We start from the raw sequence: 12,946 nt of genomic DNA on the forward strand, positions 1-12,946 counted from the left end.
TGGCAGCGAATACCCGTAATTCAAGTTACTTATGTTTATGGTTTAGGAGAGAAGAAAGCAGTGTAAAATAAACCCTGTACCTTCACTTTCTAACAGGACCTGTTTCCAGTTGGCCTCGCCATAGTTGATTTGCACACACCGTGATGACACATGCCTCAGCTGACACTCAATATCATTTCCACAGTAGCCTGACATCTGGGAATGTTAAAAAATAAGCTCATTAATTAGCAATACAATTGACTCACTCAGTCACTGAGAAGGATAAAATCAACATTTGTTCCAAATTATATCCAATGTATAATATTTCAGTTTATCAAGTTGTTGAACAAGAACAACTGTTGGCAATAGTTAGTGTCAGGATTTTGATGTAAGCCATTCTTATGTTTATGATTTTTTTCAATGATGATACATGTGAAAAGAAATATTTCAGCAGAAAACACCATCTAAAGGCTCCACCAACATGTCAAACTATCAAAAGGATTCAAATTCCCCCAATAATCCTCAAAGTGGGCTACTTTTATACTGCATATCAATACTACATCCAAGTGAAGATTTTTCAGCACCAAGGACATGACCAGCATACATTTCTATAGTCGTCAGCAAATTTCCTTAAATAAGGGGGCAAGCAGGACGTCCTCAAAAGAAGGGAGGATTCAATAGAACTTCAATGCAAGGAAGACTTTATTTAGAATGATAAAAGGGTGGAAGAAATGTTCCCCAGCCGACCCCTATATGTACATACCCTGTTTGTCACCATGGCACTGACACTTTCTTTCACAGAGTCCAAGAGGGTTGGGTTGTTGCACCACAGACTGGACTCATAATACATCTGTATGTGCTTCAAGGCATCATTAGCCAGCTTTTTACCTACAGGGAGAACAACATTTCAGATATCAGTACAGGTGTACAATGTATATTTTTACACAACTAAGTATGTCTCCATTATGCTTAACATGACAAATTACAAATAGACTTTTATCGTGAAAAATTGAGATAAAGTTGTTGGTTTGTCTGTGTGTGTTTGTGTGTGTGTTTGTGTGTGTGTCTGCTGGTGTTTCCGGATTTTTGTAGTCAGCATAGCTCAAGAACCTCTGGATGGATTATGTGGGTAGGTGTTGGAAATACAAAGGACAAGGTCATTTTGGGCCCCCTGGTATGTGACCTTGGTACTGCAGCAGAACTTCCATTTTTTGTATCTTTTTAATGCCAAAATACATATGACTTCTCTAACAGTTTAGTTTTAAGCTGCCACAAACAGATCTACAATTTCTCCTTTGTACAAAACAGTGAGGTTTGTATTCACCTACTTGAGCAGTCAGGCCACCAAGGCTTGTGGTGTTCTGTAGGGAGCCAGTTGCCTTCCAGGGTGCAGTAGTAGAAGTTTTCAGGCTGGATGGCGAAGCCGTGACTGTTGGAGCAGTGCAGGGTACAGTTGATGCCGCGCTCCATGGTGTTACAGTCGCTCTCACCGTACATGGGGTCATCTGGTACATCACACACATGCTCTGTAACAACAGCAGGGAAAACATTGTTATGATGTTGTTTAATAATCAACGGCTTGATGAGACCTTTATTCATTGGTATACATTGTAGTTTAAGAAATGCTAGATTAATTCTAACAAGCATCATCAATTTCAGTAAATTGTAATCTTCTGATCCAAAAAAACATTGCAAAAAGCCTATGTATTTCGTGTAATACTGTATTATACAATGCTAAACTTTTCCTTCAGATTCTAGTTTTATTATAAGATTCAGTTGCATACATTTGTAAACCAAAAATGAATTGTTTTGTAATGTTATATACTCACAACTCAATATATTTCAAGGCATTCAAGCCTAGAAGCTAAGAAAGGGGAACAAAGCACAGTTAGTAACTTACGTTGCACATGGACAATGATGTTACAGCTCTTGCTGTTTCCTGCTGTGTCCACTGCTGTGTAGTTGACAATGGAAGTTCCCCAGGGGAACAGCCCTGGCTCGTGGCTGCGCAGCATCTTTAAAGGCTCCCCCGAGTTATCGGAGAACTGAGGCTCCTCCCAGCTCACATTGGCCATCCCAGTCTTGGACAGGAACGGTGGGGGAGACCGACACTTGTCTATCACAGGGGGCTGGGTGTCTGGGGGAAAATGAGACTTACTGATGAAGGTAAAAATCAGACACCTTAGTACATAGATATTGAGTTTTTCAATTTTAATTTAAAATTTTCTAAAACTCCACACTTCCACACCATCCCCCGCTTGTTCGCTCCACTCCCTCGCAATGCTTCCCCTCCCAATCTTTTTCTAGAAAAACCTGTGTACCCTATTTGTTACTCATTTACATGTACCGCAAGCAAACTACGTATATGGAAGATGATGTCAAAACCAATTGACAGAATTACATTACAAAAAAGTGAACAAACATTTTTCATCATTTTTAGATATTATTCAACTCTGATGTTGATTGAAATCCTTGCCATCATCAAATTTCATCATGCCCATAAGATAGCTGGGTGTACCTTTTACCTTTGACAGTGATGATGAAGGTACAGTGTGCCACGTTGCCAGACTTGTCCTGTGCTGAGTACGTCACGTTCACCACTCCTATGGAGAACAGTCGCGGAGGCCAGACTGTGGGGACGACAGTGATTGGCACGTCGTCATCTGCGTTGTCCGTGGCAACAGCGACTGTCCAGGTGACATTGGCACTGTTCTCCCCCTCAGCTGCCTCCGTGGCGATGTCATCGGGGCAGGTGATGCTGGGAGGGGTGATGTCTAAACAAATGGAAAAGCCAAAACAACATTAAACATAATATTATCTATCTAGTCACCAATCACCAGCAAGTTGAATTGGTTTACTGTACTTGCACAGATCTTGTGTTTGTACAGTCTAAAAACCTCCCTGCATGGCATAATGCTTGTCATTCAACAATCAATTTTCAAACGAAACAGTTGGAGAGGCAAACAGAAGATACAGCTCCATAATGATAAACAACGGTAACATCAGCCCAAACTCATAACTATTTGAAAAGATTACAAGTTAGCTTATGGATATACTATCATTGGCCAACACCTCCCTATCAGGACTATAAGCAGGGCAGTAAGGAGGTCTTTAGGGTTAAATGTAAACTGTACAGTTCATACAGAATAAATGCACACCAGTATCCAAACTCTGGCTGTGGGATGTAAACGTTATCAGGTCACTTGACCTGTCAGCACAAACAGACTTTCCCTGGGGAGATAGGATAAGTCCTGATGTTTGTGGTAATGTCTGCAGACAGATGTTTATTCAGCCCTTATCTGAGAACAATTAATTTTGTCAGTGAGGAACACAAGGAGTTCAGCTGTACCTCGTGACTTCCAACCTACAAATAGCTTATTTTTGTTGAATATTTGAATTGTACTATTCACCGTAATGTACTTGTCTATGGAAATTGTAATGTATGTTTCTTTTATGAATAAAGTTTCTTTTTTGATTTATTGAAAATCAAAAAATAGCTTATAATGATAATTTTTTGTGTGAAGAATAATCTATAGCACTTATCTATAGATAGTACTAGGTTAAAAACTACTGTATTACTATTATGTTTAAATGTACCATAATGAGCACTATAAAGAAGATTAGGTATTTCATAATTCACTACTCTTAGCTTGCAGACCCCTTTATACCAGCTGGAAAGAAGGTAACCTACAGTAGCATAGGCTGGGACAACACAGCCCACACACAGACAGGGCAAGAGAAGGGTTAATTGCTTTGATGGTAAATCTCACTTCGTTGTCATCACAAACAGACTGGTGGTGGTGGCGGAGACACACCAGCACTGCATCAACACATCCTAGTGTTGTACCCCATTGTCCTGACAAGCTGGTAAGAAGTCCAGAACATTTAGAGAAAACATGCTTGCAGATATAAGATTTATTTGTAGGCTACATAATAGTCCAACCTGCTTTTGTACACATCATTCTGAATGACAGATAAAAAGTTGTACTAAGTATCCTACTTCTTTGTTTATGTTGTAATGAAACCAAAGAAGCAAGTACCAAGAAATAAGATAAAGACATTGCTATTGCTAGTGATCATGGTTTACATCATTCAATATTTACAATTTCACAATATGAAAGCTTGCAAATTCATTTCCAGCCGACTACTATTAATCAGCTTGAATTTGGGGATTCACAGTTCACTATGAAATTGTCAAAACATAGTGTTCAAATCTTTTGTGCAAAAAGGTGTTCTCACAATGGGTGTTTTATATAATGCCTTTTATCTAAACACCCATGATGGTAGTACAAGACATGTCTTTAATCAGTGGTCACAGTTAAGACCTAAGTCTGTAAAATAAAGCTGTCAAGTGTCTGTACCAGGCGTCAGCTTATCGTCTTGTGTGTAACTGTTACATCTACTCTTCAGCTCAATCACTTAGCAGGTCACTGTGGTACAACATGACCTGTCAATTGTAACTAGTTAGATACAGGAGAGGGTCACAAAGTGCCAGCACTATTTGTCAACTTAAGATAAGTGAGGTGGCCGTGTAAAGTCTTGCAGACAAAGTTGGTAACAGTTTGGAGGAGGGCATAAGACATGTGGCAAACAACGTCCAGAGAGTAAAGCCTCAAGTGATGTGATTTGGATACTCTTGTGTCTTGAGAATATAGAAAGGACTATAACAGCTGTGATGAAGCAAAAATTGCCTTCCCTTAATAAGAGTCAAAGTCAGAGCATTTGCACCTTTGTTCTTTGCACTCATCTTGAAGAATTCCTGCCGTGAAATTAATTGCCTTTCACATAAGTGTACATCATTAAGTTTTATGACACTGCAAACAGACAACCATCTAGCCACACAGGCTGTAAAGTCATGGCTTAGCCCATTACAATGATTTGTTACTCTTGAACAAGTCAATATATCATTCTCAAAACTGAAAACAAGCCTAGGGCCCCCCGATAATAGACACATACCTTTACAACTTGGTTCTTCTGTCAGGTTATTCCATTCTCCGGTGTTGTTACAGGTAGTGTCTGAAATTCCTTGAAGTTGGAACCCGTCCTCACAGCTGAACTGACAGGATGCTCCATATGGGACCTTCTTCTTTGTGCAGGGGTTCTTGGGTTGGAGAGACCCATGGGCAGGGGCAGACAGCCTGGGACAGGTGATCACTGGCAGAGAAAATATCACAAGCGACACTTGATATTTTATATCACCATCGACAGTCAACATTTTGGAAGTGGGTACTGTAATTCACTTTATCTTCACGGTAGCAAAATTTCACAGCTGAACTTAAAATTCACAGCGGCAGCAAGTGATTTACAGAACGGATGTGTGAGGGAATCATAAATAGTAACAACAGTTTTTTCACGGATGATAACTTCATGGTACAGAGGTGACCGTGAAAACCATGAAAATAAAGTTACAGTGAAAGAAACAAGAATGATGATGCATTATAAGCATTACAATATAGCCAGACCCTGAAGTTGGTGTGTTAAAGGCATGCATGTGTATATATACTAACGGGGGTTGCCCGAACTTCGGACGCGCCCTAACATCGCATGGATTTTTTACTGATCTTATTTTGCATAAGTACGCCGTGTTTGTGTCCAATGACTAAGCTGATAAGGAAGGTAAATAACCCAAGTTCATGCACATAATTGTCATTTACATTCAAAACATATGTGTACATATTCATTTCTTGTTTTGTCGAAAAGTAGTATTTTGACAATAATGATGGTAGCGCTGAGTAGAGGGTCACTGCGTAGCTAGACGGCCCGGCACCTAAATATACGAGCTGTGCCAAGCAGATACATAAGTCACACAGCTATTATACACATAAGAAAAATAACTTCTTAAAACACTAAAAATTTGGGTCTTTAAGTGTTTGTTGAGAAGAAAACCGACCAAAGAAAAACAACGTAAACATTGCTGTCGTCTGACGACGTTGTTTTCCCGCCATTTTTGGGGGCCGCGATGGTGGCGAAACGATTCAACGCACAGTTTTGTTACGCTCTAATATGTGATTGATACCGTCTATGAAAAGGAAACTGAATACAGAGATGGCGAAGATATTTCCCAATAAGTAGACGGAGTATTGTTGATGTCAGCGGTGTCGTTTATTCGTAATGATTTCGTAAGTCGGGCCGTATTCAATACGTACGTCGGGCCGCGTAGTAGCCTATTTCCCGTGGAAACATGAACTGGGATGCGCTAGATATAGCCCTTCTCACATGACGTGAGAAGTGCACACAGTCAAAATTTTCCGGTCAAAAGAAAGCTAGAATATAGCAGACTTCAAGCCTAATTTACATTTCCCTAACTTCATCACTAACTTCCGAAGAGAGCAAAATTACCAAAGCGTAGGAAGTTAGGCACACTATCTGGCGTAGCACTAAATCAGAAGGTACATTCGTGAAAATGTCTCACAGCGTCTTCCGCATGTAACGCGGAGCATGAAGGGCCCATGAACAGTATGAATACATTTTTTGTCCAAGTATGGTCTTTATATGAATGTGTTCAAAATTCATTCATTAAAACATGACCATTCTCTGGCAACCAGCAATGGAGCGCCGTGAGTTCCAGCGCGTAAAAAAACGTCCGATATTTGGGCACCCCCCGTTAGATGACAAATTCAGATTCATTTTTATCAAATAGCTACACAGGGAAAAGTCAAGATGGGAAAACATACCTCCACATTCTGCGGGGACGCCGTCCCAGTGTGCAATAGCCAGGCATCTTCTCTTGTGGGACCCGACCAGCTTGTGTCCCGGGGCACAGGTGAACTTGCAGACTGTCTCAAACGTGTAGTCATCTCGGTCACAGAAGATGGTGCCGTGGCGGGGTGGCAGCAGAGGTTTGCACTTCCGTACTAAGAACAGCAGAGAGTCAATGCTGTTAAGATTCACTCATACTAGGCGGTCATACTTGTCAATGTATTCCTAGCCGACCATTGAGCAACGACTCAGGTTTACATTTTTAATTTTAGGGTCAGTTTTCAAGGCAAGTCCAAGCCAAAGACTCTGCTGACGGTGCCATTACAAATACGTTTAATGTATGTGTATGTATGTGTATGTCACAAATGGTGACAATTTACGGGGTAGGAAAAAAATTAATGTTTAAGCGCTACAATAAAATCTACTAGTAACAGATTGAAATACTTTCTGCAAATATGTACAGGTTTAGATTTAAAAGCTAATTGTGATGTTCTCTTTAAGTTGGTGGCAATGAGAGCCTATAAATACCTTGGGTAAGGCCTACTCTTTTGCATTGATAACTTTGATAACTTTGACCGTGGAGATACATTTGAAGAATCAGGTAGAGTGACCTGGGTGACCCAGGGGTCAAAGGTAAATGCCAGCTTAGAAAGCCACCTTGTGACCATGAAAGTATGGTTGCCAGTTGTGGCCAGGTGAGTTCTAGAAAGGTAAGTTTAGTTTTCTAAGCTGTATCTTCACAATGAAACACATTGCTTAAGCCATTTTATGTCTAAAACTGTAGTCTGCTCTAAAATGACACCTGAATTTGCTGAAAACCAACGGTCCGCTGACATGGCTGATAATATATTTTGCACTCCACTCCCGGCTCAGTGGCCCTTGGTCTGTGCTGAAACTCCTTGTGGCGTGCCAAAATAATCACAACAAATACGCAAAGAGATGCCGCTTTAGGTCAGGGAGTTGAGGGAATATCTCTACGTCATGGTTCTTGTGTTTACAACTTGATTTTCGAAGGAAGATAACCGCGCCTCGAAAAAGTAACGGGACTGTACGGACAGAACTCACTGCCGGTTACAAGTTCATTTTTAGACATACAAACCAAATTAACTCACAAAACTCTGTCAAATTTGTGCCTCCTATCTTACTCCTTTATTTTTGACTATCGGATAGACTGGACATACCTAAATGAGGACAACCAAGCCGTCCAAAAGTTGTGTCTTACAGCCCAACATCTTTCCGCCGCCATTTTTGGTCTCCAGCCGTGCTGGACTGAACCATTACGTCGACCGGGGAGTTTTCCCAAACTTCGGTCGAACAACTCTGTTGAGTGCTCCAGTAAACAGGTAGTAAAGTAAACAAAGGATTGCCCAGTTTAAAGCTGACTTTGTCTTTATTGAAAGCATCCGCAAAACAAAATGAAACGGTGGAATGAAAATTAAAAGCCATATTTCATGCAAAACTTATGCTGACAAATGCACAACACGGTCTCCACGAGGTTTCTGATAAAGGATTCAGAAAGAATAAAAAAGATAGCTAAACAAAAACTAGAGACAGTAGAAAGCTAACTAGACCTACATTTTCTGTTAGTCTGTGCTTTACGCAACAAGAGCACTATAAAAGCACCTGCATGTAGATACGTGTACTAGTCACTGAGTACTTTTCGCTTCGAAGATCTCCTAGCCAAGCTAACACTTACCGACACATTTGGCGGGAGAGCCCGTCCACTCCCCGTCCTTGGTGCACAGCCTGAGGTTGTCCCCCAGCAGATCGTACCCAGGATCACACCGCACGGCGCAGGCCGAGTTGAACACGTTATTACAGATGTCCTGCACGAAGTAGCCGCGTTCAGGCGGTGATAGGTCAGGACAGGTGACCACTGTGTGAAGGATCGGAAACACAACGTGGTGATCATAACATGCACAATGTACATAGAAGTATTTCTTCGGTCCCATTTCCAATCCGGGGCCCGAAAACGAAAAAGAAAAAAATGAATATCAAGAAAGTACACAAGCAGTTTTTTCACATTTTCTGGCTTTTGTTGTCTTTTATGTCATATTTTTCGTTCCTACAAGCTACCCGGCCGGGCCCCGGATTGGTAAACGGGACCGTAGCATAAGTAAAACTTTTTTTAAATTAAAGTTTCGCATTATATGCACTGAGTTACAGTTGTAAACTGCAAGGAGTAGCCTCCTTCGCAGACTTCCTATGACAGCGGCGTATATATTGGGGGGGGGGGGGGAGGTTCTCTAAAGGGAGTTGTGTAGCCAAGGGAGTTGTGTAGCCGAGGGACGGCCGATTGTTGCACATGAAAACATATATAAACGAGCAATTTACGTTCCGTGTCAACCCAGCTTTGTTGACGTTTCGGAGACATTTTAAAAGTCAAACGCCCGCAAAAGTTTCCAACTTTCAGTCAAACCCTTCATGCTTATCAAAACACAGGGAGACGGACACCTGCAACTGTGGAGAAAAACACTTCAAGGGTCGACAGGGGTCGTTAACTTACACCAGAACTGGCACGCCACTCAAACCCACAAAACATTATGGCGGACAAGAGACAAATTGTGTAGTAAGGTATGCCAACACGCAGCCTATGCAACCTTTTTGCCGTCACATTTGAAGCTAAAATTGATGTTGACAAAGGTATGATATCAAGTGATTGGTAGAAGTGTCACTATGTCTAGATGTAGTTATAAAGGCTGCTTTGATATATGAGAGGTTGGAGGTCTTTAGATACAAGGGTAACCGTGTCTGGCCTGACAGTATTCACTCCATCTCAATCCTGTTGTTAATCATTCCGTCGCTTGTAGACGGAGAAATTATGATTAATGGCCTGTAATATCTGCGGAGTGGTGCCGTGTGGCGACAAGGCACGTTCCCGGCATACCTTGGCAGTGCCCCCCGCCGTCATCGCGGTACCCAGCCTTGCACCTGCACTGCTGGGTGGATGTAGCTGCCAGCGGGGTCACGTGGTGCGGGTCCGGACACTTCAGGCAGGTGTTGATGCCGCCAGGTGCGGCCACAGGTTTGTACGTCCCAACAGGGCAGGCTAGAAGAACACAAAACAGCCTGGTGCATCAGCAAATATTTTACTTGTCTCTTCAGACAAAACAGATACACAAGCATTATAAATGGGAAATGATTTCTTTTCCTCTAGGAGGAACTTACGTTCAAACTATGTGATTGTTATGTATTTGTTAATTTACTAACTGTTTGAGTGTCTTATCAAATATTCTATTTTCCATAATGTACAAGTGGCGTTGTGTACAACTTGAGTCCGCCGCCACTTTGTCCATTTTATGATATTTGTATTATTTGTTTGTTTTTTTTTAATTAAAAAAAGGTACAGACGCGGAAAAACTCTCCGAACAACATGTGGTAATTCTGAGGACTTGCCGCACAAAATTAAAGAAAAACCAAAACATTTCGGTTTGAAATTGTAGGTCATACTGTTACTACCGCAGACTCTGCCAGTGGGAATTGTCACTTTCCTAAAGTGCGCGTGTTGTTCCTTGTCTACTCTTATCAAAACATCTATAAAAGGCATCGACTTAACGCCGTCTGGCACAGGCCCTCACCACTTGTCATAAACATGCTATCTTAAAAATAGCGAATACCGGAAAGCAATGTGGTCTGTTAAGTAGTCCCGTAGGATGTGCTAATATCAGCTTACGGTTAAACACCGTCAACTTGTTTTCATACAAAATCTTCGATAAGACAGAAGGCGCGTTTAAGCGTGATTATGACGAATATGTTGACGGATTTGGGTTACACTGCAAGCAGAGGTTGTTGGGGAAATTGTGACCTTCTTATAAAACCTGGTTCTCCAGTTCTTCCCTTCAGTCACTGACGAAAGACAGCGGATGCTGTCTGAAACGTCTGACTGTTTCAAAATTTTATCCAGTTGCTTCAGTAAGTGTTTTTGGCATATGCCCCGTTTTTTGTCGGCGCTACCACTCTATATTATGTTGGGGAGTGCTGACAAAAAAAACGGGGCATATGATAAGAAGGTCAAAATTTTTCCAACAACATCTGCTTGGAGAGTAGGTTACACGGAAAGCTACTTTGTAACCTTGTGAGCCTGCACGTCAAAAAATGATAAATATCGCCATCCTTATCGTCGCGATAATGTAGGGTTATCACTGCGGTTTAGTCACTGGGGAGAAGACGGTGAATTTATGGTGTCCGTCCCTTAAGTGGAAAAATACAAAGACGCCTCGTCTCGAAGGATGCTAATCCTTGAGATGTCTATGAGACGGAATCTATGTACATGTACAAGATAGTGTTAAGAAGGCCGTTGTACGTGGTGTCAACATAACAATGGGCTCAATCTGTCCATGTGTTCTCGTACCCTTTACCCGTCTCAACATCCCATGCACGCAATTTCGGAAAATGGCTTTCCCTTAGTAAACAAGTTTTGATCAAAGAATCTGTGTTTATGAACTGAGATGCGTCCGTATCAACGTCGACGAGGAATGTTAGACAATAACGCATGTTCCTATGGCTATATTCATTTATAACTCATTACAGTTTTTGGGGAAAAACAAGGGAGATGTATATGGCAGATAACACCATACTTATGGCAGTGGAAGTTGAGTAGTTTCGTATTTATAGGCAGCGGTGGGAATGCCAAAAGGACTGTTTTTGGCGACGCCTCAGGGGCGAGCCAAATTTTTACTATATTGTGTGCATTGATGAAGGTTAGACATCCAGGTAATAAGATACGCCAAAAATAATTACTCAAGCAACTGGATAAAATCTTATCCAGTTGCTTGAGTAATTATTTTTGGCGTATATTGTGTGCAGATTGCAAGAATTCTAGGAATTGTACAGGAATGTGAAAGTCCATGGGACGATAGCTCAAGAACGCCTGGATGTATTATCTTCATATTTTGTAGGTGGGTAGGTCTGTGGGAGACCTTGTAATGATTGGATTTTGGGCCCCCTAGCAACTTTCTATGGTACTGCAGGGGAACTTTAACTTTTCAAATCTCGTCTTCTGAACATGCTATAGTCATGATTTTTAAGTGGGGGATAGCTCTTTGTTAGGAAAATATGTCCTGTAGATTCGGATCCCCTGGCGGGCTTTTTTTGGAACTGCAGGAGCTGATTTTGACTCAAACTTTGAAAGAGAATAACGCAAGAAGGGGATGACGGATCATCATAATTTTTGGTGTGTAGATAGCTTAAGTGATGATTTACATAATCATGCCAATTATGCAAATCAATATCTGATTTGCATAATTAATGAGGACAGTTGATAAATCAGCTGAATTCTATTATAGGACCCTCAAACACATGACATATGTAACTGAGAAAGAGATAAATATCGATATAGATATCAATTATGCAAATCAATACTTGATTTGCATGATTAATGACAAAATACTATAAATCCATAGTGGCAAATGATGGGGATTCCATTTTTGCACCATTTGGAAGTTAAGTAAATGTGGCCACTATCTTGCATAGAGGGCCTCATTAACATAATTTATGAGGAAATGGTACGATATATCTTTTTGTGAACACAAGATTTTCATACATTGGACAACTTGTGTTATTTTAGTAGAGAAGGTGATCGACGGATATGATTTATGGGAGGTCCTAAGTTGCATGTGGGCTAAAAACGAAAACGTTAACAGAGACCACCGTCGCCATGGCAACGTCTTTTTATGTTGCCAATCTTGTTGTTGTTGCACTCTCTTGTTGACTGATAACGCTGTTTTCATACAGTTGGCATTGAAAAGCGCGAAGATTAGCCACGGAAAGAGTTTTCCATGACGCCTATCAGCAAAGTACTTTATCTTAAGGACTTCCCTTAGACTGTTTGTGTTACGCTCCAAGCAGAGGTTGGGTTTCGACTTGTTTTAAACGTCTCTTTGGGCGTTTTTTTGGTCTTTCCATTTTGTCACGGTTTCTTTCGGCCGGTGTTTTTGTAGCAGTAAAGGAGAGAACAGTTAAGTCGTTACTCTACATCTCGCCGTTAACATAAAGGTTGATGACTTCCGGATGTCTGAGTTTATGTCAAGACGAAAGTTTCAAGGACACACTAATCTCCAAGCAGAAGTTGGGGTGAGAGATCGTAACGGTCACCCAGAGTGACGGGACTATCGGGGAAGCCAGGCAGCTAAACATTACGATCTTCCACCACCACATCTGCTTGGAGATTGCAATGACACGTGTTTTCACAAATTAGACAACAAAACGTGCAACCTATAGATCCTTGTATGATATACTTTTGTCTTTTATCAGAGAGTCTTGAACTGTG

At 41.2% G+C, this 12,946-nt stretch overlaps 1 protein-coding gene across 1 annotated transcript in view; it reads right to left on the reverse strand.

Moving 5' to 3' along the window:
• Window positions 1-12,946, reverse strand: part of LOC136445162 (sushi, von Willebrand factor type A, EGF and pentraxin domain-containing protein 1-like) — a 35,618-nt gene that overhangs the window by 13,689 nt on the left and 8,983 nt on the right. The window contains exons 6-14 of the mRNA XM_066443031.1: window positions 9,566-9,727; window positions 8,375-8,554; window positions 6,654-6,833; window positions 4,936-5,133; window positions 2,505-2,753; window positions 1,880-2,116; window positions 1,308-1,505; window positions 743-867; window positions 81-195 (exon numbers count right to left, since the gene is read on the reverse strand). Coding sequence (XP_066299128.1) covers window positions 81-195; window positions 743-867; window positions 1,308-1,505; window positions 1,880-2,116; window positions 2,505-2,753; window positions 4,936-5,133; window positions 6,654-6,833; window positions 8,375-8,554; window positions 9,566-9,727 — 1,644 coding nt within the window. The remainder of the gene's footprint in view (window positions 1-80; window positions 196-742; window positions 868-1,307; window positions 1,506-1,879; window positions 2,117-2,504; window positions 2,754-4,935; window positions 5,134-6,653; window positions 6,834-8,374; window positions 8,555-9,565; window positions 9,728-12,946) is intronic.

This window comes from Branchiostoma lanceolatum, chromosome 11 (assembly GCF_035083965.1).
Source record: "Branchiostoma lanceolatum isolate klBraLanc5 chromosome 11, klBraLanc5.hap2, whole genome shotgun sequence".
Taxonomy (NCBI): domain Eukaryota; kingdom Metazoa; phylum Chordata; class Leptocardii; order Amphioxiformes; family Branchiostomatidae; genus Branchiostoma; species Branchiostoma lanceolatum.